The 27,683-nt window shown below is 37.3% G+C and overlaps 1 protein-coding gene across 2 annotated transcripts; it reads left to right on the plus strand.

Moving 5' to 3' along the window:
• On the plus strand, positions 1-27,683 carry LOC107870711 (CCR4-NOT transcription complex subunit 11). Of its 2 annotated transcripts, XM_016717321.2 has the most exons (12): positions 1-363; positions 1,667-1,774; positions 4,176-4,262; positions 4,806-4,859; positions 5,046-5,191; positions 5,427-5,577; positions 5,662-5,799; positions 25,431-25,502; positions 25,596-25,669; positions 25,866-26,007; positions 26,713-26,791; positions 27,347-27,683. In XM_016717321.2, exons 1-12 carry the CDS (start codon positions 61-63, stop codon positions 27,442-27,444), a joined length of 1,452 nt encoding a protein of 483 aa, XP_016572807.2. In that variant the 5' UTR covers positions 1-60; the 3' UTR covers positions 27,445-27,683. The 2 variants fall into 2 exon arrangements, with proteins under 2 accessions (XP_016572807.2, XP_016572808.2); XM_016717322.2 differs by lacking the exon at positions 26,713-26,791 and having other exon boundaries at positions 46-363.

Here is a 27,683-nt window from a genome sequence, read left to right on the forward strand (position 1 = left end):
GAAAAAAGGGAAAAATTTCCCTCGCCAAACGGGCTCTAATTGTGTTCGGAAAGTTGCTTAATGTCATCAATACCCAAATACAAACTTGAAAAGACACATTTTGTTCAATTTTCTCTTATTATTTTGCCTCCTTTGTTTATCACAGGGAGAAAAGGAGTTGCAAAAGATAGAACAAGAAAGCGGCGAGTTGAGTGTGTGCGAGTGAGAGAGAAGATGTTAGGGAAAGAAGAATCCAACACGCTGTTGACGTTGCTCAAAGCCGGAGATCATCGCCCGTTCGATGAGATCGTCGCCGACTTTATATCCAGTTTCCGTCCCCATCGACAATTTTATGCCTGCATCTCTCTCGCCTTAATCCTTGACGTAAATCTTTTTTTTCTCTTTCTGTTTATTTATATATCTTTCCAAATGGCTAGAAGAGTAGTACCTTTGAAATAAATTTAGGGTTTGAATCGGGCTGTGATGTAAAAGAAGGATTTTTCCTGTCCATATAGGGTTTTGGTGACTACTTTTTGACATTTTCCCGCCTTTTTGTAAAGTTCATTTGGCAGTCTTGTTTCGTTCCGCGATTGAATTTAATGATTTAAGCAATTCGAACCAAGAATTTGGAGATGAAGAGGCATTAAATTTCTGAACTTTAAAGCAATACAGGTTTCCAACTACCATATGGAACTTATAAATTTCCTGGAAACAGAAAGGAATAAGAAAAGAAAAAGAAGAAGAAATGTTTCATGGCAGGGAATAAAATGTTCTTTTTGTTTTTGGTACTTTAAGAAGACCTGCTATTGTGACAGTAACTGAGTTTTCAAGCGAAAAATAACGGAATAGTTAATTGTAGTGCACACAGAAAGTTTTGACTTGCAAGATTTGCTAAAAGCAAATCAGAATAACTAATTTTATGAGATTTATGTGAGGAATTTTAATATTTAACTACAACAACAACATACACAGTGAAATCCCACTAGTGGGGTCTTGGGAGGGTGGTGTTTGTGCAACCTTAATATTTAACTAATTGAAGAAATTGCCATCAGGAACCCAGGTGTGGCCTAGTGGTTGAGGGTTAAATTAACAACCTTTTGATCCCAGTAGAGACAGTGCATGAATTCCTCCCATCTGTTTTAAGTGTTGGCGGGTAGAGTTAGCTTAACTGTTGGTGGGTAGAGTTAGTTGGAATTTGTGCTAGTGAGAGGTAACAGTTATCCAATGAAATAGTTGAGGTGCACGCAAGCTGGTGTGCACTAGAGAGAAAAAGAAAAGAAATTGCTATCAGGATTTTGCATGCTGGAGGGAACCGTCTTCCATTCTTTTGAACTTGGAACAAGCGGAGAGGTTTGGCTCGGATATAGATTCTCCCATGGTCCTTGTGTTCCACATTTAGGAAAAGCCACAACATTCTTCCGTCCTTTTTGTTTTGGTCTTTTAAGTGGTATTCAAAAGTTGTTTGAGAAACTATCTATTTCGTCTGTACTGTAATCTTTTTCATGATACGCTGAGGTTGTGCCTGTTCTTGATAGATTCATGTAGTAGAATATTAGAAGGTTTTCAAATGTTTGTTTAGTTGAATGATAAGGTGACCTTTTCTCATGTTGGATGTTTATATCTTGTTGAAAAGGAAAGTTTTGCAACTTACAGCTATTAACAACTAAACATACCATCTTCTCTGCAGGAAAAACTTCTTGAACCAGCTCAGAGATTAGTTGCTTTTGCAATTCTTCAGCAGGTTTATTCCCCTCAAGTGCCTTCTTCAAATCCGTTCATTTCGTTGCTGGTAAATGTAAGTGCCCGTTTTAAATGTTCCTTATGATTCCATTTGCTCTCATTTCATGTGTTGCAATTTGGCTGATGCCCGGTAAGCTCTCATTTCATGTGTTGCAATTTGGCTGATGCCTGGTAATATGCAAAATGTATTTATTCTAATAATAGCTGCATATGTTCTCTGAAAGATTTCTTTTGATTTTTTTTTTTGTGGATTCTCATAATGTTTAGAACTGTACTCATTTCAGATTTTGCAATGTTAGGATGACCAGCAATATAATATCTCATGCATTCCTGCTTGTGGTTCCTTTTTTAAAAAAAAAAAATTTAAAAATTAAGCAGAATTCTATGGAAATTCTTTTCTTCTATTTTCCTTAGTTTCCATAAACTAAGTTTGTACACCACAATGGTGACAGGTAGTGAGTTGAAGAAATGGGTTGTTGCAGGTTTCCCTAAATCTCAGTTATATCTTGAGGTAGGTGATGAGCCTACAGAGTTAGAAAATACTAAGCGATGGCAGAAAGTTATTCATGAAAAAATGGATTGACGGGTACCCAAGGGTGTGGCCTAGTGGTTCAATGAAGTTGGGTTGAGCACCATGAGGTCTCAGGTTCAATTCCCAATAGAGACAAACACTAGGTGGTTTCTTCCCATCCGTTCTAGCCTTGGTGGACAGAGTTACCTAGTACCTGCTGCTGGTGGGAGGTGGCATGTATCCCATGGAATCAGTCGAGGTGTATGGTCTGAACACCACGGTTATAAAAAAAAATGGAATTATGAATGAATATTATGTGTTTACAAAGAATTAAATTTAATTAGCTTTTATTTAATAACTTTAATTAATTGAAATATATACTTATATATGTCATAATATACATGCACCTGGGAGTGTGGCCTTGTGGTTTAATGAAGTTGGGTTGAGTTTCAATTGCCAACACAGAGAAACATTTGGTGATTTTTTCCCATCTTTTTTAGATACAGAGTTACCTAGTGGGAGGTAGCAGGTATCCCGTGGAATTAGTTGAGGTGCGCGGAGCTGGCCCGGAAACCATGATTATCAAAAAAAATGTCATATTATACATTTATTGGTTGCATCCTTTCACCTGTCCCGCACTCGGTTTCACACCCTTGAATCCTAAAATTTTGTGTGATGAAGAACCCGACCTATAGATCTGCACATGTATTGGGTAACTGCACCCGAGTCCGATCAACATAATGTGCAGCAATTGATTTGGTGAGGATGCAGAGAGAGTGCAAGTGGAAGGGTAAGCTTTTGCAACTCCTTACTATAGTTTGCCTGTTCTGGATATAAATATAATCATCTTCCTGCTGCCTCTAGCATTTGTAGCTCCTATAATTGTCTTAATCCTAAAGTTAGCTATAGCATGACTTTTCAACAAAAGAAGATAACGGGCAATATGTACTAAATTACTGCTTTCAAGGTTTAACTGAAGAAGACGAGGAAAAAACCCAATAATTTCGAGAAGGTAAGGTCATCTTTTCATATAAAGTGAAACCCAAGCTAGTGGTCAATGAAGTGGGTTGAGAACCATGAGGTCCCAGGTATCGGATCTTAGCAGATACACAGTAATTACCTGAGTTAGTGGTAGGTAACAACTAGCAAGTACCTAACGGAATTAGTTGAGTTGTGTGAAAACTTACCCGAAACCACATTTCCATAAAAGAGAAAGGAACCCAAGAATTATTGCAGCAGTGTAAAACATGTAACATATGCATTACGCATATGGGTAAATGTTTCATTAAATTTTAAGTAGTAGTATAAAGAAATTTTTATGTATTATCCTTATGTAGACTGTTCGCGGTATGGAATGGGGAAGCTTAGAGGTAATCAAACTTAGTTGCTGACGAGATGGTAAAAAGAAGAGGTACGGTATGGAGCTGAGCAGATTCTGGATTGTCCTTCTAACCTGCTTTGGACTTGATAAAATTCTTATTATGACTTGGATATTTAGGTGCATGCAATTTGTCAATATTTTCAAGAGAAGGGGTAGTATAAATAGCTATATATGTGGGTAACTTTCAAATGTCAAGACTGGAAATTGTAAGGCTCCGGACTCAAAAAAATAAATAAATAGAAGAGGCAAAGACAATACATTTTTCTGTGAGCTGTAGACCAATACTGAGAGAATTCAGAATAGGTACTGCTTTGGTAGCTGATCTCTTTTTCACAAACTGTCCATCTCATTTTACTCTCTCCCTTCACATTCACCTCTCCCCAGCCACACTTATGTTTTAATGAGCTTGCAAGCGCTATGAAGTTAGTAATCACTTTCTTCACCTGTAAGCGAGAAGATCTTAATGTGACTTGCATGGTATATTCTTGCTTAAATTCCTTGATAGTTGTGATTTACTGGCCATTGATTTTTTTCACTGTGGTTCTTTGTTTTGCTTATTTGCAGGCAGCCTGTGACGAAGGAGCTGAACAACGTGAAAGGGCTTTTATTCTTCAGTTGTTGGGCTCAGCCAGCTCAACCAGTAGCAGAGAGGTTTAACTATTGTTTCCCTGTTGTATGTACAATGGTCTTGTTTAGAGGGTAAAAACCCTGGTTTTGGTTTTGTGCTTATCTGATGTTCAACGCTTAAACCAGTGGTATTTTGCGTGAGATCATTTTTAACCCAAGGGATGTAGTTGTCTGTGTGATGAATTTCCTAAATCATAGGAGAATCTGAATTATAAGCTTGTCAGAAGTGAGGAATTAATTTATGTCACGTCCCACTCACTCCGAGCACTAGGAAAGGGAAAAAAGTATTACAAGTTTGGTCAGTGTTATTTGGTTTATAATTCTGGTATGTTTTAAAATATCTTGATGTATAACTCGAGTACCACGAGTGATTATTTTGAGGTTATTTCGTATTTGAACCTTTTGTCCTGAGCTGGGGCTCTATTGTTTCCTCTCTACTTCGTTTGAGGTAGTGGTATGGACTGCGTACACTTTACACTCCCCAGATACCACTTTGTGGGAATACACTGGGTATGTTGTTGTTTTTGTTCGTATTAGAACCGTATCAGAAGTAATGACTCATTGCAGGTTCTTAAACAATCGGCAACAGATCACATGAAAATGTTCGATACTTCACAACTTGTAAGTGACCAATAATATTTTTTGTGCTTATAAGAAATTTGATACACAATATGGGTATATGTAATGCAAATAATTAAAAACTGTCAACAGCAAATTTCCGGGGTATTCTCATATCTTCTTTTTTATTACTGGTGGTTGCATATACATATAACTTGTCTTCTTTGGCCTCAATTTTGAACTTCACAGTCTTTCCCACAACGAGAGCAGTTGCAACAGCAATATGGTAACAAAGCTCTACCAGAACAGTTTCAATGCTTGTTCAGGAACAATTCTGTGAAAAATAGCATTCCAGACCGTGATGTACCTCGTGGCTGTGACAGCAATTCACTAGAGTATAGCTCCACACTTTTATTTCTTGATATCCCGTTTAGATTACCATCTTATCAGCAAAGATACCCCCCCTCCCCCCCCACCCAAAAAAGAAAAATAAAAAAAAAAAAGGCACCACCAACACCAATTTGTTTTCAGTGAATTTTTAATTGTCATATTAATCTTGCATTGAGAACTCAAGTCAGTCATTGGTTTCTTGTTGGACATTGTGTAATATTTGACATTGGGCGATTTCAGGTTTGATCTTCTCCCTGGATCTAAGCCTAAGATTGGATCTGGGGATGTTGACGAGACTATAACTGGTTTGTTATCAAATTTGTCATTGGAAGGATTAGGACCTCAATGGATAAGGCCTCATCCTCCCAGGCTACCTGTATTGGATGGAGAGGTAAGGATTACATGTGTTTATTTCTAGGGAATAAGTTGATCAATTTCTGGGATTCTGTTAGATATACCCTCGAATTTGGTGCAGCTAGTGTGGCTAAATCCCAATTACAATTATGAGCTTCTATGGGATCATGGGATGTGTGCCGATACAAGCAGAGGAGCGGCAGTCAGGGATTTGATTGCAAAAGCTCTAAAAGGTCCACTTGTACCTGCTCAACAAGAGGTGCATATGCTTCCTGCTGGATATTGTTAACTGCATGCTTGTTTAGGTTTTATTATTATCTAAATGAGATGATTCACAAATTAAAGGTTTTTTTCCCCTGATAAGAAAGCCAATCTTAGTCTTGGATTTGTGTGGCCATTCCTTGTGATATGTTATCATGATTGACCTTCGTGAAAAAAATGTAGGGTTCCATACCAATGAGAAAAGTGACTACGTGGAACTGATTATGTGGTGTAGGTCAAGTTTGCTTATTCGTACTTGCTAAACATCCTTGGTTTTATGGTTCTGAATTTCCACAAAAGAGAAGAAAGATTTGGAGGTTCAACTACATATCTGGGTTGATTAACATTTATTTTCATTAGTTTTGCAAGTTGACCATGCCAACTTTGACCGCTGTCAAACCAGGTAAGTAGCTATCTAGTAGATCGAAGCAGGATGGATGATATTTTTTTTTTGTTTTTTCTTATATCAGTGATGTAAATTTAATTTTATCAAGTCTGGTACCAGGTGGTGCAATATGTATTACTCTAAGGAACTGGTAGTCTAATAGAGTCTACATACCCCATTCTACGTAAGAGAGTAAGCAAAAGTATGCAATTGCATTTAATCTTCAACTGGAGTCAGCCTTGTCATAAAAAACACTAGGGGATTTCGTTCCTTCTATAATGTCCACCAGATGCGTGCTGGGATGGTATTCCATTTTCTTCTTTTGTTTTTTCTCAGACCTTTCCTGTTTAAGTTCCTAGGTGTTTCTTGGCAATCACCAATCTGAGACCGAAAAGGTTTAGACAAAATGCCACTACAGGGATGCAGGGCCAACTCTATTTCTGTATTCTGATAAACGGTCAAAGGATCTGTTCTTTGAGCTCCAGTTAATATGTTGTCGTATCCCTAACTGATGAGTTGTCCCAATCATTTTACTCCCAAAGACACGGGGTCAAAAAGAGAGCAAAGGTGAGTGAGGAAACAAAATAGTGTATGGAATTTGATTCTGGGTAGCTGAAGGTGGCATGTGATTTATAAGATAACAGGATGTGGTGGACTGCATCCCCCAAAAATGCATTGGAACATGAGATTATATGAATACGGTCCGAGCGGTCCGAGTGAGATGTTTATTCTTTCTTTTAAGCCTACCCCATTTTGCTGAGATGTAGAAGGACAATATTTTTGATGAATGATCCCATGAGAGTTTATGAATTGCTGAAATGGAGAAGATAAATACTTTGGGGCACTATCACTACGCAATGTCTGGATAGAAACCCCAGTTCTAATTTTTGATTTCAGCGTGGATGGTCTGGAAAATAGAAACAACTTAGGTCGATTTTTCATCAAGAATATGCAAGTGCGCCTGGAATAATCAATAATCATTAATGAAACTGACAAAGTAACAGAATTCCAAGGTTGAACTGATCTGCCCAGAGGCCCAAATATCTGAATGACTAAAGTGAACTACTCTTTCCAATTATCAGGACATCGAGGGAAATGGGAGTGAGTATGCTTACCGAGTTAACATGACTCACAATCTAGAGTGGATAAGTGAGACAAACCAGGTACCGTTTTTGAAGTTTTGATAAACGTGGATGTCCTGACCTTTTAATAGATTCGGTGACCAGGTAATAGGACAAGCTATTGAAGTAGGACAAGACGTGAGTGATTTAGGAAGGATAAGGTAATGAAGTCAATGTGATTGACGTTCGGCAGCAATGATACATCCCTGGACACCGTTCCTGTAAAAAAACAGTCGTCAGAAAATAAAACAGAGTAGTTAAGTGTTTTGGCCAAGTGACTTGAATATGAGATTAAAAGGATTACTAGGAACGTAAATAACTGGATTCAAAGGTAAGGAAGTGAACTAGCTTGACCTATTCCCGCTGCTATGTTTTGAGACCAACGTATTGGCCATTGTGATTGTTGGAAGAGATTGAGTAGGAAATAGTAGTGGAAACAAATTTATCACTAGAAATATGATCAAAAGCTCCGTTGGGGCTTTAAGCGCAAAACGCCAAATAAAATGCGGGCTTTAATTAAAAAAAGGCACAAAGGGAGTAACAAATATAAGTACAAATGTTTAGTCCAAGACTAATAATTATAAGCATGAATGACAAATATGCGAACAAAGAAATTGAAAGAAAATTATGATATAGTGAAATATCAATTGTTTAGTGTCACTTCTTCAAAAGAGGCTCATTGGCAAGGGAAAGAATGCCTTAGAACCTTGATGACGACACTGAAGTGCACATTAAGTGAGATGAAGCGCTCAACACGTTTCGAGCCTCTCATCGGGGTTTAAGCACGCCTTTGACAATACTAGTTAGTACCTGTATAACAATCAAAGCTATCTTAGAGGTTGTCTACTTACTTGCTTTGTACTATAGGAACTCAATATAATCCGATAGAGAATTCATTTGATTATTCAACAAATTGGATCCCATTTTTGTAACCTAGGTTCATATAACCGTCGAAGATAAGTGATGCAAGATACATGCTGCAACAGTGAAAAAATCTGAAAAAGTTGACGATATTTGCCAAAAAATACTGTTTAACTTGACAAAAAATTTGGGGAATGTTGGGATAGGCTGACGAACACAACCATAGAAAGAAGTTGTCGGAATTGCTTGATAACAACACGGTTAGCGATTACAGATGCCTGTGCAGGATGAAACTTGTTGCATGTGTGATACCGGACTTATAGAAACTCAGAAGCATATGCTTGCTGAATGCCCTTGGACAATGGTAGTAAGGAACACATTGGCAACTTGGTCAGAAATACAACAGCAGACGGGAGTAGTAAGGTAGACTATCCAGTGGATCAAGAGGAGGCCATGGAGGCAACAACAAAAGGATCTGATCACTGCCATATTGGGAGCCATAGTTCATATATATGGAAAGCTAGGAACTGGAAACAATTTAGAAATATAACCATAAATACAATTTTGTAGTAGAACAGATACCAAAGGAGGTTCGACTAGGATAGAAGGGGGATACAGGCTTAAAAAAAGCTTGTAGATGTCATAGTTTACTTCAAAGATTGTGTAATTAGTTGTTTTCTATTCTGAGGCCTAGCTAACCATAACACCCTTCCTTGAAGACTTGAGTTTTTCCTTTTTGTATTTACTTAAGTTATGTTGAAACTTATTTTATGTTATAATGAAATTTGACGTAAGTGTATTATGTTAAACTTGTTTGTTTTGAATTTTGAATTTAAATTGTATTTTTGGTACAATTTATTTGTTGTAGTATTATTGACTTGTTATTTCACATGTTCATTTTTCACTTACAATTCATAGATTGTCTTTTGTCAAATATATGAATAGTATTATGACATTATGTTGACAAATATTAATCTTTTTTTTTTAAACATGCCGTGTTCTTACAAATTGTGTTCTTTTAATTTTTTTAATAAATTACACACACACACACATATATATATATTAAATTACTTAGTTTAATTTATTATGGATTTTGCTAACATTCTACGTGAAGGTAGTATGCTAGCAATATACCCATTTCTTAATTTCCTTAAATGCCCCTGCTTTTGTTTCCAACACACTAAAATTAAATACATTTTTGTCATTTCATAAGAAAAGCCCAACTTCCTTCCAGCTTCCTCCATCCAGCTTAACCCCTCCAGCGTGGACTGAGACAACAAAAGAATCAGGAACAAATGTATCATTTATTTATCCTAATAGGAGTATTGGATTAAACGTTTGAGTTCATTATGTCAAAGTTAAATAGATGGGTTTCATTTCCACCTTCAATAGAGTGCAAACAAATTCCAAAAAAACTATTTGCACAAATCTATGTGGACAATTCAAATCTGTCACTGTCATTGCAGTACTTCTAAGCCTCTTTCTTTTTCCGCCATATATATATATATATATATATATATATATATATGTTAGCCAATCCCTTATATATCACTTTTTACGATGTTAGTTACAAATACAATATTATTGATTAAAATACTTTCAAGAAACAATATGTATTTTAAATACCTAATTTAGTACTAGTTAATGACATATTTGTCCAATAATAACTTTAAACTTTTGATGATTAAATTTCATTTTAGAAGTAATTTAGTTGTGTAATTACATTTGTGCAACTAAACAGTATGCTTGTAATTACACTGTAATTATGTTATGACAGACAAACTAGTCGTCACAATTTCTAGGATGTGTAATTACTACCCTAGTAATTACAACAATTCCACTTACCTAGTAGCTTCCCAGACAGACCCTAGAAGAAGCAGTGATTCAGTTAAGAAGAAGAAGAATATGAGGGAGGGAACTCAAATAAGGAATCATACCATTGAAGAAATTCAAGCTACCATAGAACAAAAAGGTAAACTCGTAAAGAGAATCTTAGAGGTCTCCACAGCCACAAGGCTACTAATATTACTATTAATTCAAACTTGATTACAATGAAGATGAAAGCTCCCGTTTATATAAGAGCCTAGAAGAGGGTTGCCATCCCATGGAATGCAATGGGAATAGTCAGACAATTTAATATGCTAGTGGAATCCCTAGTTGCATAGAATGTTGCCATCACTTTGTTCAATAAGCTTTAAAAGTGGTCAAACTAATGTAAATAAGGTGGGGTTTTCGAGTGGTGGGTTGGGGGTGAGGGGGTCAAGGTTTTAATTAGTCAAAGCCTTAATGGAAGATTCTAGAGAACTAGAGTTGAATATTAGTTTTGATCTTTTGGATTGTTGGCGTTGCTTCTGGGTGGGAGCACAGGCCCAACTTGCCTTCTTTTGGTCCTTAATTTGGGTACCAAATAGTTGCAATACTTGAATAAAGTATCTCACTTGGGCTTTGAACTCCTCTTCCACCGTTAGATACTTTTTAATTGCTACTTGAAGCTGATTGAGCAACAATATACCCAATGTAATTTCAGAAGTGGGGTCTTGGAGGGTAGGATGTATGCATAGACCTACCTTATCCTACCTTTGTAGGGTAGAGAGGTGGTCTCCGATCAATTTCTTCGGACTATTCACTCTGGTGCCGCACCCGTGTCGACAAGACATGGGTGTGGGATACGTACCGGATTTGGTCAATCAATTTTGGGTACTTTGACCAAAATCAATGGAGAAATGCGGGACGGATATAATGATTTCGGGAATCAAAACAAAATCTGAGATGAAATTGAAGAAATTTGAGTACATGTAAAAATTTTTATGTTAGTCCTTTTCCTTGTATCACCTTTTGGGATTCTTCTCTTGATCAATATTTTTTCCTCATAATACGCTGTATGTTTTCCACATAATCTCATAATTTAGAAGCAACTATTTTAGATATTTGAATTCTTTTTAACTGCATTTCTGTATCCGTACCCCTAATCTTAAAACATAGATCATCTGACCTCTAGATCTGCACCTGCACCTGTATCATGTTACTCATTCCTTCCATTGGGAAGTTGAAAAGGAATGGAGATTGGGGGGTCAACCTGCCTCAAAACTCCTCTGAGAAGGGAAAACCGTTTGGGGTTCTATTAAGCAATACGGAGAATTTAACTTCGCTAATGCATGGTTTGATCCATCACATCCCATCTTCTGCAACATTTGAACTAAAAAATTCCAGTTGAAATGGTCATAAGTTTTTTGTGTGTCCAGCTTACACAGAATTCATGGCTGTTGACTTCTTTGCTCGTACCTCACATTCTTTTGCTATCAGAATTGCATCCATATTTTGTCTACCTTTGATAAAGTACATCTGCCATCTATGCACTAGCCTTTGTATATAGCCCTTTTCAATTTTTCTGCGAGTAGTTTGGCAATGATCTTGTAAACCAAAGAATCAAGATAATGGGTCTGAAGTCATTTAGCTCCACTGCTCCCACCTCCTTGGGAATTAAAAGCCACAAAAGTGGCATTTAGGCTTCTCTCAAAAACTTCTTTCTCATGAAAATTCAGCACTGCTGCGACTAGGTCTGAGTTGATAATTCCCAACATTGGTTGAAAAAGGCCATAGAGAAGCCATGTGGACCTGGGGCTTTATCACCTGAACATGCTTTAATACCGTTCCGTATCTCCTGTGATTCAAATGGTGTCATCAAGAACGTGTTGCCGCCTTCATCAATCATGGGGTAGTTCCTCATCTCTAGTTGTGGTCTCTAGTCAGTGTAGTATTTCTCCAACCACAGTACAATCTCTTTCTTCACCTCTTCTGGATTTCTCCTCTAACTTTCAGCTTGTTAATTGTTTAATTCTTTTATGAGCATTTGCTGTCTGTGGAAAAAGCAAGCTTGTGTTCCTGTCCCCTTGATTGAGCCATATTGCCCTGGATCTCTGCTTCCATGCGGTCTCTTCATGTTTGGCTATATCTTCAAATTCAATAGTAAGATCTAGCCTTGAGGCTATCTCTTCTTCCTCTAATGCTTTGTGTTTCCTGCATCTCCTCCAGGTCAGCTAGTTGGATTAAGACATTTTGGTTTTGGATGCCCAAGTTCCGGAAAACTGTCCTACTCCATTACTTCAACTTCCCATTTAGAGCTTTCAATTGGCAGCCAGTATGTAATCAAGCTTTTCATTGTAGTTGAAAGAGTCCCACCAATTTTTCAGTCTTTTCATTGTAGCCTTCTATGTTTAGCCACCAAATTTCAAACTTGAAATAGGACTTTATAGTTTCCCATTCTCCACATTGCAACATCAATTACGATTGATTAGAAGTCATTCTGTGTAGAATAGACTGCCGGTTGTTTTTGAAGCTGGCATCTCGTTTTTTTAAAAAAAAAAAAAAAGAGGAGAAACCTGTCCATTCTTGAACATATTGCGCGTCTCATCACCTTTCTTCCATGTGAAATTTCCCCCAGACCGTTCCAGATCCACCAGCTCCATATCCTCAATAAAATCAGAGAAATCTGTAGTCTTGGTAAATTCTATTGCAGTTTTCGTTCTTGGAAGGTATCTAACAGTGGTGAAATCTCCATAACCCAAATAGCCCTCTGGTAGAAATGCAAGGTAAGGTTGTGTACAATAGACTCTTGTGGTCCGGAACTTTCCCGGAGTCTTGCGCATTGCGGGAGCTTTAGTGCACTGGGCTGCCTTGTATGTATATGCTTATCATTTGAATGTCTAAATTCAAAATTGGGAACTTCTTATCAAAATGCGTGTGCCTATGTCCTTGTCTGCAGCAATTGTATTAACATATAATTCATCTCCAGTGACTCTTTTTTGACCAATCCAAAGATGTATAACATAGCATTGTCCCCAGGAGGAATGGCAATTTTCTGGCAAGTCTATGTTTTTATGTTCATTGTTGTGTTGATCTCTGCCTAAAGAGAAACTCTTGTTCATCTAACTTCGAGATAAAAACTTGCAGAATTCTCCTCATTACTTTGGATGAGTCCATCAAAGATGGTTCTGAACCTAATTGCTTTGTCCATCTCCACTGTCTACTGTTCTTACTACTTGTCGCCTATAGAATGTAACACAACATGAATAGTTTTATTCCTTGCTCGTTCTGTATTATAGTAAATTGAGAGTAGGGGTATGCAACAACTGAACCGACCAATAAACTGAACCGATAAAAATGTTATTGGTTTATTGTTATTGGGTTAATGTTTTTTTAATGGTTTTATAAAAAAATTTATTGGGTTATTGGTTTGGTTTGGGTTTTTTCTTATTGGGTTATTAGGTAAATCGATAACCCAATAAGAATTCACTAAATTACTACTTTCCACCTACTTTTATATGACTTATTATATATTTCTCTTAATTTTTCTGACAAAACTAAAATAGTTATACAAACTCTTAATTTCTCCTAACAACATTTAGTTTAAATTTGAAGATTCTTGTAAATTAAAACACATCATGTAGGATTTTTGGTTGCAACTAAGATTCGATTTTTTTTCATATTAGGTACTACTAGTTCTATTTTATGAGTATTTTCTTATCGGTTAAACCGAAAACCGAACTGTTAAAGATTAAAAATCGATAAATCGAAAACCGATAAAAATATCTTATTGGTTTGTTTATTGGTTTATAACATATTTGAAAATCGAAAATCGAAAATCGATAAAACGAACCGATAATATAAAAAACCGAACCGAAACGACCGATGCGCACCCCTAATTGAGAGGCACCTGGCCTTCAACATTCACTGTTTCAATATCATATTCTTTCAGCACCATTCCCCTAATTTAATTCTTGACTTCATACTTAAATCAACGTCTGCACTTGTTCCAATTTTTAAAACCAGCATTAAAACTCCTGGTTTTCCTGTTTAAGTACCTTAACCTGACGGAATGTCTTAATAAACCTCTTTGATGCTTAGCCATGTTTATGTAGTGGTGACGAATTTTGATGTGATCAACGTTAGTGTTAATTACTCTTATAAAGTGCTGGCTATTATTATTGCAATTAAAAAAATATTCAAAGCAGAAATATTAATAGTGCTCTAGACATCACACCAAGCTATTACATGTCACTATCTTCCATTCCAAATTCAGTTCTTAAGCAGCTGGACATATATGAAAAAACATTTCATTGTCGAGGAAGCATTAAAGTCCCAAATTTCACTTGATCCGGTGTTACTTGACCAAATTCTCAATGTTGGTTGGCTATTAGTGATATGAAGTCCCACGATTAGACCATGCTCATAAATGGTTATGGAGACACAGTGAAGGAACCTGACTTTTGTAAGGAAGTCATCGATGCTAAATGTGGGGTTCACAATCACTGGTGTCCAAAAAATATCACAACCCATCATGGTGTTCGTCTTTGGAAAAATATAATTGAGCTTTGGAAGTGAGTCTTTTTAGTACTTCTGAAGTTTGGGATGAACCCATATTAAATTCTGGGAGGATAGATACTTGGAAGCTCCTTACTGATGGATACATTTCCTCGCCCATCTCAAATTTACTGCAAGTCAGGTTCCACTATTGCTCAAAACAGGGAAGGCAACACTTGGAATCTCCCTTCAGGAGTAGGTGCAAGATTGAGAAATCAGTGATCTACTAGCCTCCTTGCTGCTCTTGAAGGTAGAAAAGTAGGAAAATGATGGACTTTCTGCAGAAAAACAGTAAATACTGGAACAAATCTGATCTTTTATACTAAACGTACAACTAGAATTCTGAAAACAACCACTCGGATATTGTTAACACTTAAAAAACTGCTAACACTATAAATTATATCCTAATACTTGAATGAACTTCAGTTATACAATACATAACACTAAATTTACACAAATTTCAACATTTCTAGAGATTCGAGAGGCTAGAACTCTCCCATATTTTTAGATATTTGAGAGGCTAGAACTCTCCGGAATCCCCTTTTCCTTTTTCCTGAATACCTCCTCTACTGCCCTGCCCCTTTTTCTACCGAAAAAACTACCCCACAATTGTCTCATAACAGTTACTAAGTCTATTAATTGTTTATTTGGCCTCCTGGAATAAGTATTTATAACTTGAGGATCATCATTACCCTTCTCTATAAGAGTCACCTTGTCCTCAAGATGAAAATCTGCAAATAGCAGATCGATAATTGCATATTCTACACTATCATAGTACTCTTAGTTTCCCTTTCGACGATATCTTCTTCGGTAGACTCAAAAAATTCGTCCATATCACCTTCATTTTTTTTGGGTGCCTCTGAAATAATTAATAGGTTAAGTTGCCTATTTTTACAACGATGATTGGGGCCAAATTTTTCATCACATCTGAAACACAACCCTTGTTGTCTTTTCCGAGCAAATTTTGAATCGGACAACCTTCTGAATTGTCCCTCTGATTTTTCTGCCGAAGTAGCAGACTTTGTGGCAGTATGCACTGGTGAATCAGTGTTACTTAATACTACTGATCCAGTTCTTGAGTCACGTGTTTCAAGTATGTTTGCGACTCGAGGACAATTGGGTCTAAAACCCAACTGGTTTATTGCATGAACTTCCCGTATTTGGTTCAAATTTGAAACTTTGAACTTCCTGCAAAACAGAATTTCGATCCTCCACCTTTTGAGCCATCTCGATTATCTACCTCAATGTTTGAGCCCGTAAAAGTATCACTTCTTCACAAATTTCCTCTTTCAGACCATTTAAAAACGCTCCCGATAAGATTTCATTAGACGCCTCATTCATAGATGCTGACACCTTTTCAAATTCTTCACGAAACACAGTGACTGTGGTAGTCTGCTTCAACCCTATTAAGACTCAGACCCTATTAAGACAACATATTGGTTGATTTTTTGAGAATCATGAAATCGGTTCAAAAACTCTCTTTTAAAGTCTTCCCAGGTTGACATTTGTTGCCGAGATTCCATTGGTAAGGCTTTTCCTTCCAAACAAACACCTGTTGCCCGTAATCTTCCACTTCAGAAATTTCATTCACTGCGAAATATCGTTTCACTCTGAAAATCCATCCTAAAGGATCCTCTCTTTCAAAAACTGGTAATTGTAGTTTTTGAAACTTCTTCCCGTTTTTTCCTCCAGCCAAGTTGACATTGCTTCCCTCTTCTTGACATTGCTTCCCTCTTCTTGGTTTCCGATGGATCTGGTATGAGAAGGGGATGCTTCTGCCGTCACAGTTCGCCCTTGGGTTTCAATTCTTGCAAGAGACTTTTTTTTTTCTAACCATCCTTCTAGTTTTCTGACATCTTCTCTTACCCCCGTCAAATTAGTCTCTACCTATTCGGTGCGTCCCTTTATTTTACTCACCATACCCGAACGTTACTACTCTGATGGCAAAATTGATGGACTTTCTGTAGAAAAATAGTAAATACTTGAACAAATATTGATCTTTTATACTCCCTTCGTCCCATTTTATGTGTCGCCATTTTCTTTTTGGTCCGTCCCAAAAAGAATGTTACCTTTCCTTATTTGGTAACTATTTAATGGTATCATTCCCATTTTATCCTTAGTGGGTCTCACTTATTAAGAAAAGACAATTAAAAAGTATACATTAAAATAACTTTAAGAGAGGCAATTTTGTAAATTTTACAAAGTCATCACTTATTTCTTAAATTCTGTTGGGACGGAGGTAGTACTAAATACACTGATTTTATAACCAGAATTCTGAAAACAGCCACTCGGATATTGTTAACACTAAAAACACTACTAACACTATAAATTATATCCTACTACTTGAATGAACTTCAGTTATACAATACATAACACTAAATTTACATAGATTTCAGCGTTCCTAGACATTCGAGAGGCTAGAACTCTCCCACATTTCTAGACATTCGAGAGGCTAGAACTCTCTGGAATCCCCTTTTCCTTTTTCCTGCATACCCTCCTCTACTGCGCTTCCCCTTTTTCTACAGAAAGAACTACCCCGTAACTGTCTCATGATAGTTACTTGAGACAGTTACTAAGTCTTTTAATTGTTTATTTTGGCCTCCTGGAATAAGTATTTATAACTTGAGGCACATCAGAAAATAATTTACTTTATGTGTTCTATATAGGTAATATATCAAACTAAATATTCAACTAGTAATAATCTTGATAGTACCGATCCTTGTATAGACAGGTCAAGTTCAGTTTAAGTAGCCTAAAACCACATTTGTTCACAGAATGGATAGAAGATAACATTGGAAGCATATATATATAGAGGGACTAGATTACCTATCAAGATAATTTGCTTCACCTGGATAGCACACGATGGTGGTGCCCCTTTGACACAAGATAACCTCAGTAATAGAAGTTTTTTAGCTTGTAAGCAGAAGTTACATGTACCTGTAAAGCTCAGAGAGTATTAGTGACCTCTTCCTTCACTGCATAGTTGCGACAAAACTTTGGAGCTTTTTCCATTCAATTTTTTGGACTCAGTTGGATTTTGCCAAATCAATCAAAGAAGCTTAAGAGTGCTATTGTTTTGGAGAGTTGATAAGGCCATCAAAAGGATCTGGAAAATGAGCTCAACAACTAGTTTTGGCGTATTTGGACAGAAAGAAATCGTAGATGTTTTAATGGAATCTAAACTCCTACATACTTCTTGAAAGCTAGGTTGTTAGCTTCCATCTTTTGTTGGAACATTGTAACCAGGGGTGGCAAAATTAGCCCAAACCCATTTAGCCTGCCCAACCCGCTCATGTTTTAATGGATTGGGCTAGAGTGATTTTGAAGATGGGCTGATTTGGGCTAGCCCAAGTGAACCCATCATAAATCATCAACCCAAATGGGCTAATAATGATGCCCAATTTTGACCCATAAAAATGTTTAACCCTATTATTTATAATTTTACTTTTAATATCCTTAGTTGTTTCTATTATATTCTTTTTTCATCTTGAAATAACTGTAGTAATAAATCAGTTTTTGAATGAAGAAAAATGATTTTTTTCTTACACCATCGCACTACCCGACCCCCACCCCCCTACTCCCACCCCCACACCCCCCCCCCCACAAAAAAAAAAAACTTAAATTTTTTTTCTAAAAAGTTAAAAATCAAAGTCATTTTTTACCCCTACCCTTGACCCTCCTCAAAAAAGAAGATTTTAATAAAATATAGATTCTTACACGATCCCTTACCCCCAGCTCCCTAAATATGCCCCCCTACCCCCACCCCCTTAAAAAAAATACTTTTTTCTTAAAATTTAATTTTTTACTAAAGAATAAACTTTTTCTTACCCCACCCCCTCCATACCTAGACCCACCCCCAGCCCCCCTCCTAACAATTAATTTTTTTCAATTTGTATTTTATAAAAATTTCAAAACTTTTTTCTTAGCCCCCCTCCCTACCCCCCTCCAAAAAAAATAAAAAATAAAAAATTAAATATTTTTATAAAAAAATCATATTTTTTTTCTTTTTCAGCCTCTCTTATCTTATTCGTTATCTTTGTTTTGTGTTAAATATATATACAAATGCTTTTATTAAATTTTTTTAGTTTTCATATGTTATTTTTACGTGAACATATAATAATATAAATATAAAAAAGAAAATTAAAAATATCATTCCAACTTAAATTGCTACTAGAATGGTAACTTGTTCAATCATGGGTTAAGTTGGGCGGATTGGGCAATAACCCATTGTATAGCCATCTTGGCCCAAGCCATCTTAGCCCATCTATATTTTGGGCGGGTTGGACAATGATCCATTTGTTGCTTTAGCCCATTTTGACCCGCCCAAATTCGGCCCAACCCGCCCATTTGCCACCCCTAATCGTAACCCTTGTAAATATTGCTGGAAATCTTTTTGGACTTCGTTAGCTCTTTGGTCTTAGCATGCCTTACTTATGTAGTGAAGCAAAGTACTGCTTATCTTTTGTACTTATTGCATCTTCTTCACACCTTTTTATGAAACCATCTTACTTCACAAGAAAATGTTAGAATCAGAATAAAATAAATGACGAGGAAAATGAAAAGAAAGAAAGAGAAAAGGAAAACCATCTTTTCCAACTTCTTTTTCCCTCCACCACTGTGTCATCACTATTGTTGCTTGCTGAACTCTCATTTCCTTGTGGTGACATTTTATTGCCTCAGTTCTCCACCAAAGCTGACTGTTTTTGTTCTCTTGTCGAACTTGACCAAAGGTAAAGTCACCTGCTGAATGGCTACCCAACCATTCCCACCATTCTCTCTGGATGATGCCAATTAAATTGTGATTTTTCCCGGAGAGCCTAGAAAACCTACAACACACTGTATAGGGGCCACCCTACTAATTTCACCTTCCCATACCCTTCTATCCCACATTATGACAATACGTCCCCTAGTCCCACTTGCCTCCAATAGTTGACCCATCTATTCCCTCGAACTTCTTGTCTTATGTCTGCAATATTCCGCTCCACCTTGTTTCCTGAAAGTACACCACATTAGCTTTCTAGGTATGTAAGATATTCTTGATCATACTCCTTTTTTCTAGAACATTCAACCCTCTAACATTCCAGAACACTGTATTCAACTTAATCTTTTATAGCCAAATATCCCCCTACTTCTGGTGCCATTTCTCATGAATTTGGTATTCAATTCTAATCCTTTCAATTCATTCATCCCCTTCTTCTTTACGATTTCTTGCTCTCCATGTTTTCCCTTGATCTCCTGTTTGTTGTTTTCAGTCTTCCTGAATAATTCTTTTGCCTTATCCTCACACCCTTTGTAGTCTACTCCAAATTCTGTTCTCGATCTGATGACGTGTTGCTGAATCCAAACAGGGGTCTCAATCTTTGAGCATTTTCTTCTACTGGTGGTGGAGTTTTGATTGGGATTGCATCTTCTGCAACAAGGATTGTGGTTCGCAGATTCACCCATATCTACCTATGTTGCGCCCTCTGCTGTTGAGTTCCCTTGAGTCTGCTAGAGTTGAATTATTTTGTTCTCCTTTTTCCCTCCTTGATTACTCAGGTTTTCGTACCTGTTTGTTGTTGATGTTTGTAGTATTTGCATGTAACTCAATATTTACCATATCATCTGGTTGGGCTTCAGAGATAAAAAAATCGGGAGTGGTCCACTACTTATGGTTCTGACAATCCAAGGCCCAATTGTCCCCCTCATTCCCACTATAGCAGAAAATGGCCCCTTTCCTTTCAAATCCTGACCACATGCAACCCCCAACCCCAAACCCCTAATTTGAATTTTCTCCATCTCTTGAGGTTTCCACATGGCCTGCCTTGAAATTTGCCGGTTCGTTCTCCAAAAAGAACTTTCATCCTTTGTTATCCACCGGAACGAAACCCTTTTCTTCCCTTATCTCCTCTTTTCCTTTCACTGTCTCCAGTATTTCGCACCCGATTGGAAGTGTGTATACAAAGCCCTCGCCGGTCACATCTATCTCCCTCAACACCATTGTCCCATCCCCTTTCACTCTGATATGAGCCCAGTGCAAACGGTTTTTGAGAGAAGTCTCCTCTTCCATCTCAATAAAGCCCCCAGACTGATCTCCGATTTTCTTGAACATATTCTGCGACCTTACTTCTGCTGGCCGACAACCCGTAGTTGGCTTCCACCAGACGAGATTCAGCTTCATCTTCTTACACATCCATTCTCTTGACAAGATGTGCTCTGCAGCTATTCTTGATGGAAGTCCGAACGAAAATTTGCCATCATTCATCTAACACCTATATCTAACTTCCAGATTTTGCATGCCCATCTCTTCACATCATTCAAGGTTGGAATCTCCGGTGATGGGCTCTGAAATTATCCGACGACGCATCTGTCCAGCAGATCTTTCTTAGAGGTTGATGTACCACCTGTGATCTTTATGCGATCATGTACAGTTCGTATTTGCGCCTTCTTTGTTGTCCCTGCCATCCATCTATCGCTGTTGAATGCCTCTTCAAAAGAGGGTCCAAACAGCTGCTTAATGATTATGTGTGGCTCCTGCTCCCTTTCTGGTTCATAGACAAAGTTCGCAAATTTATGTGCAATGTTTCCCCAACTGACCTTATATGTAGATTCCGGTGTAATAATTACTCATTTTCTTCGCCCTTGAATGTCCATAAAGCTGGATGTATCTTCCGTTCCGTTGTATCTAAGAGTGCAATAAAATTTTGAGAAATGGTCCTCCATCTTCCATCTCCTAATTGCTTCCCCTGTTCCTTTGAGGCTTTAATAAATACTGAAGCTAACCACTTTATGACTTTAAGGCTAACCTTCATTAAATTCCGACTGCACTCAACCCAATCATACCATGTTTCTGCACAATATTTACACCTAGTAAAGGTACATTACAAACTAAAACCTTCTTCTTATTTAACATTCAGTTCAAACAATCAGTGCACATAGAATGGTGGTATCTTGACTATTAATGCATGAATAAAGAGGAGATCTTGACTATTAATGCATGAATAAATAGGAGAGGAATTCAAATTCTGTGGATATTAAAACCAGTTGAAATTGTACCTTCTACAACCAAATAATTAACCCTTGAAGCCAGCTAAAAAAAGAAAAATATGGGACAGGAAATTCTGTCATTTAGAACTCAGAGACTTAAATACTCTAAAACATCGTTCCTTTGCAGATTCAAGGTAACTGAAGTAATGGATTTAAACACGTAGTTACTCTCTGGTTGAAAAAATAGTGTCAACAATTAAATAAATAGAGGGGATATTTTTTTTTTCTCCCTTTTTGAGGAAAGGGGTAACTATAAATAGGGGGTGATTATAACAAACATTCATCAAAACTACTTATGACATGCTTATAGTAACGGGACTTTAATCCAACATTATAGAATAAACTGTTTCCTCCCTTAAGAAAGTTCCGGCCATATGTTGGTGGAAAATAACCCCACAAACAAGAAGGTAACTGGCACTAAACCAAAAGAAGACTAGTCTTGAAACTCATACCTGTAAGTGTTTCAAGTTGATGACTTAATTTGATGCCTTGTGATATTGTATCATCACCATAAGATATTTTTTAATTGCTAATTGAAGTCAATTGAGTGTGACCCAAAATTTCCTTGTTTGGGATCTTGTCATGGACCTTCTTTAAGTTCCCTAGGCTTCTTTATCCTTGTCCTTCAATGGATTGAGCCTCCATGGTTGCTATCGCCGGTGGAAAATGGAAATGAAATTCAGAATACAGAGTCAATTCCAATAGACTTATTGGAGGGTCCCATTGGCGTGCATCCAGTAGGGAATTGAACCAACGAATTCGCCAATTATGAGTTTGGTGCTTTTACCATCAACCATGGATGCTTAGCAGGGATCCTCGTACATGATGAATAACCAAATTTCAATTGAAATGAAATATTTAGGATAAATCAATGCAATTTAGCTCCTGAATATTCAGACAATAAAAAGAATGGATGAATGATACTTCTTTATCTTTTGAGTTGTTCTGTCGGTCGCTCAAGATCATTTGGTCTTTATACGGACCCGACAAAAAATTGGATCACTTCTTATGGACTTGTTAATAATGATTTTGATCTAGTTCATGGCCAATTAGAAGTAGAAGGCGCTCTGGAGGGATCTTCACGGACAGAATCTAATATGCAGTATTTACAGACAAAAGTATTCGGTTATTGGGGACTCCGTGAAAAAGATTGCAGTCAGTTTGATAATGATCGAGTGACAATGCTTCTTCGGCCCGAATTGAGGAATCCCTTAGATATTTTATGCAAAAGGGCTCTCTCTTGATGAAAATATGACCAGATTCGTAACTTCTGGATAATGATTGGGCTTCAGTTGGGATCACCAGGCGTGTTTCTGGAAAAAACGATCAAAGGTTTGGAGTTGTCGAAAAATTCCTCACTGCACTCTGCTCGTGGACTGACACACTGATAAAGAACTACTATTGTTGGCGCGTGAGGGCACTTGGAGGTTCAGCTATCGAAGGGTTTACTGTGCTCTTCTGGCCTTAGCTTTCCGATCCTTCCGATCCTTATGGTGGTGTTGGTTTCCCTGAAGAGACTTCTCACAAAAGCTCGGATACAATTTGAGGAAGAAGAGGACTGATTGCTTGATTTCAATTCATCACCCCGCATAGTGGAAAATAGAATTATGTCAATCCCTGATGCTTCTTTTGCATTGTCTGCTTTCTATTAACTAAATTTCCGCCTAATACTGAAGGGTCAACTAATGGCAATCTTCTACCATTTAGAGAATTCAACCATTGTGATGTATGTCCTGTTGTTCTTTTCTATTGCCTACCTGGTGGTATTATACAAAAGCCAGACACAACCTCTTAACCGGTGACATCTCAAACCAAAATCTACCCTTTCCTCGAACAATGTTACGACCATATATACACACTCTAGTAGTTGCCAATCAACATGGTGTTACAAGCTCGAGAACTTCACTAATGTTGTAAAAGCGATTGCAAGAATTCTGCCCATGCTACTAGTTCCATACAATAATTCAACAAGAACCAGGTTACATGTCCCACCCATTTTGTTTCAAATTTGTATTTCCTGCTCTCTCAATGTGATCTTCAAGCTTGTTTTTTCACGAGTAGCATATGTTTGCTCTCTGTTTATGAGCCAACAGTTTTCTCCATATGTATTTCCCCCGCTAATGCTCAAGTCCCTCATATTCCAAATTATGATTCTCGACTTTGTTTTCATCCATCCAGTAATAATCTTGCTTTGCATCTCTTCCCCATTCTCCTGGTTGACATGGAATTCTAGCTTGTTGAGCTCTCTTTATCCATTTTGGCCTAGAGTTTCTTGGATTGCCATCTTGGCCGTATACAAAACAAAAGAGAGCCCTACAGATTATGGTTCTCCCCAAAAGACACCTAATGCTCTATACTAGTAGGCTATGTTGCTTGGAATATTCAAAAATGTCAATGGGTGCATGTCGGATACTCCTAAAGTAGTGTATTTTTGGAGTCAAAAGTGAAGAGTCCGCGCAACTTAGCTATTAGGAGTTACGTGGTGCACCAAAAAGAAAACAAGGGAACAAAGATTACCGAATTGACCAGAACTCATCTCCTCTCCTTTAAAATCTCTCCTATTGCTCTCTCTAAATGAGTCACATAGTATAACCTGGTGACCACAAAACATTACCTCCTTCGAAGATCTTGGCATTATCCTAGAAACGCCAAACCATTTAAAGGTATCCCACCATAACCTCGATGCCTCTAGCCTTTGGGTGACGCATACAGATCTTAAGAAAGAATTTCGTTCTTTGTCCTTTGTTGTGAAGAAGGATTTTGGGCTTAACTCAACCTCAAAGTATAGCTTGTGAGCCAATACCATGCAAGGAAACAACAATCTATTCCTTCAACAAACATGGGACTCTCGACTGTTGTCAAAATGTCTGACACTTGCCAATGCCATCCCCAAAAGCCTTCAAAGTTAGCATCCAGCAGCTGACTTTAATATATGATTTTCAAACCCAACATGATGTCTCCATCTCCATTAGGCGTGACTGACACACGTGGTTGACCTTGTCCTCCGAGTATGCTAGTAATGGGACTTTGTTGCATATCTCAATGAGAAAACTTTCTCGAAGCTATTCTTCCCTTCCAGGCTTAACTCCCTTTTTAAAGAGCAATGGTCCCTGCTCTTTAAAGGTAGGTTGGGTAGGATTGTTGTCTTGCTTTTTGAGGGTTTAGGCTTGTTGGTGTTTGTCGTTGTATTAGCCGTAGTATTGTAGTGCCTGCTTGTGATATCTATCCTTGTCTGTTTTTTCTTCTGTTTTGACTACCACACTATTTTTTGTTGTTTTTGTTTCCTTCTTTCAGATCTTCATTACATTTAAGTTTGTTGTGTATTCGTTTAAGCAAATTAAATTAAGTATTTAATTATTATTTAAGTAGCTTTTCTGATTATTCTAAAATAGGATTTATGTTTCATAGTTCCCTAAGGATTAAATTTAGCTATAGTTATTAGTTTAGAATAGGATTTGTGTTTCCTATTTCACAAGATTAGACTTCCTATTGCTGTAATAAGACTCCTATTTAAAGGGGTTTCTGAGGAATAAATCAGTAAGTCGAATTTCAGCAAAAAACAAGAGATCACAGTTCTCTCTTCCATTGAAAGGTTTCATTCCCCCTTTAACTAGCTGATGTTATATACAAAATAGGTTAGATCTAGGAATTCGAACAAAGGCAGGGGAAAGTAGAAGTCAATTGATTTAGACTTTTCGGTTGTCGTTCTGTGATTCGATCATTCTCTAAAAATCCGAACAAAGTTGTTCATTCCTTCAAAATAATCTTTATCGAGAAAGCTCATTAGGCTCATAATTCTTTTTCACGCACATTTGTTGAGACTTTTGTTGCATACATTAGTCATTTTTGAAAAGTGTTTCTTGTACTCTCAAGCAGCAAGTACTATTGGAGTTGGCAAATGATCCAAAGCTTGTCTACCATTGTGGGTTGACACCAAGGAAGCTGCCAGTATGATTTCTGCAACCTTAAATGTATTTTGATTTGTGAGTGCCTAATAGCTAGTGGCTTTGCTTGATTCTGAAGAATTATGTTTATTTTCAGGAACTTGTGGAGAACAATCCTGTTATTGCAGTTGAAGTTCTGGTTAAGCTGGTCAATTCGCCGGAGATTGCAGAGTATGTCTCTGTTTCTTGTTCCCTTGTTCATTGATTAGCATACCTGATACCCTTGTGATGTATGCACACCAAGTGTCGGGTAGTTTATTCAAACCATCTTTGTTGGAAGTTGCAGAACTAGCATTCTGTGTTTTGTTTGGATTTTTGCACCGAATTCCACACATTCTGATATTCTGCACTTTATTTGTGGTTGCAGATATTTTACAGTTCTTGTTAATATGGAGATGAGTCTTCATTCTATGGAAGTTGTTAACAGGCTCACTCAAGCAGTTGAATTGCCAACTGAATTTATACATATGTACATCACCAATTGTATATCTTCCTGTGAGAATATTAAGGTCCTCTATCTGCGTAACTTCTTTCTTATTAATTGAAACTTTCACTCAATCTATTTGGCTGGCAATTATTATGTCCTTTAGAGTGTGACTTAATCAAACTCTTTTCTGATCATGAGTTGCTTGGGTCACCATGCTATTCTTGAGTTAGTTTCTCACCCATATTTTGCACCTCAATTTCAGGTTAGTGTTTTGGTAGACACATTTCTGTAGGTTCTTTGATGACTTTCTATCATAAAACATGTTCTAAGGGGTGAAATACTGCTAATGTGGGTAAACAGTGTAATCGTTGCCTGCAACTATCCTGTTTCTGAAGATTGTAATGGCCTTTGTGTCTCATTTTGTTTCAATCATGTAGTTCTTTTTGTTATAGCTGGTATAGAGCAGATGTCAGTGAACTGATGTTTAATATCATTGGATGTGAATCTGTTATACTGTATTCTTCTGTCATATTAGTTGGTGGCAATGACTCTAATGCATACATGGGAGATGTAATGGTGGAAGAGACGAAGAGACAGACTCTCATTGCCTCTGAAGATTTCAGAAGACCTACAAAATAGTTCTTCTAAATTAGGAAGGAGAGGATCTGCGACATATGAATTGAGTGTTAACAACACACATTGATTTCCTTCTACTAGCATAATTAGAATCTATGATGTTATGATCATTGGTTGCGTTATTACATACTCCACTTTTCCAAAATTTCAGGATAGATATATGCAAAACCGACTTGTAAGACTTGTCTGTGTTTTCCTTCAGAGCTTGATCCGGAATAAGATCATTAATGGTAAGTGTCTATTATCATCACTTCAGTGTTACAGGACTTGATAAATAGATAGAAAAGCTACATATATTGCATACCGTTTATAATGAGTAGTTTGAGAACCCAACAATAAATGAACAACCAACTGGGGCGTGAGTGCCAGTCTATCTGTGGGGTTGCAACGGAGGATGACTGGGATAGTAATTACGAGAGGCTAGTTGCATCAAAGCAACAACCTTTAATGCCTGGGTTAATTTGCTGTTCTCACCGAAATCTGGTACATCAGCTTGCAGCAACTTTCTGAGCCTAGTCTTGGTAAACTGCTGTTAAGTGCAAAATGTGTGGACTGTATGGTTTGACCAAGCTTTTATCCATTTCGTAGTGCACCCTGCTTCAAATCTGTTCTTTCAATCTATTTTAGTGTTATTCACTAGTGTATATTTGCATTTTATTTGGTGAAATAGCTGGTTCCTAGTTCTTTGTTTGGCTTTTTAAAGGACAACATAAATCTGAGATACCAGGTAAGCTGAAATAATATACTTGTTGGCCAAGCACTAAACTGCCTCTTGTTCATTGCAGTCCATGATCTCTTCATTGAAGTACAAGCATTTTGTATCGAGTTCTCAAGGATTAGAGAGGCAGCGGGGCTGTTTAGGCTTCTGAAGACATTGGAGTAGATGCTGCCTCGTTCACCCCATTCCTCCGATGAAAGTTTTCTTTGATGTAGCATGTGTACATGTGTTTTTATTTATCTTTTGTTCTGATTCCGTTCTTCCAAGTAGTTAGCACCCAATTCGGGGTCATTGTATCCTTGGATCAGCAAAGTTATAATTATAAAGTTTATTTCACAGTTAGTACATTCATTTTCCCAAATCCTAAAAATGGAACAATAGAAGAATGGTTTTATTCTTGTCAA

The sequence above is a fragment of the Capsicum annuum genome, chromosome 5 (genome assembly GCF_002878395.1).
Source record: "Capsicum annuum cultivar UCD-10X-F1 chromosome 5, UCD10Xv1.1, whole genome shotgun sequence".
Taxonomy (NCBI): Eukaryota; Viridiplantae; Streptophyta; class Magnoliopsida; order Solanales; family Solanaceae; genus Capsicum; species Capsicum annuum.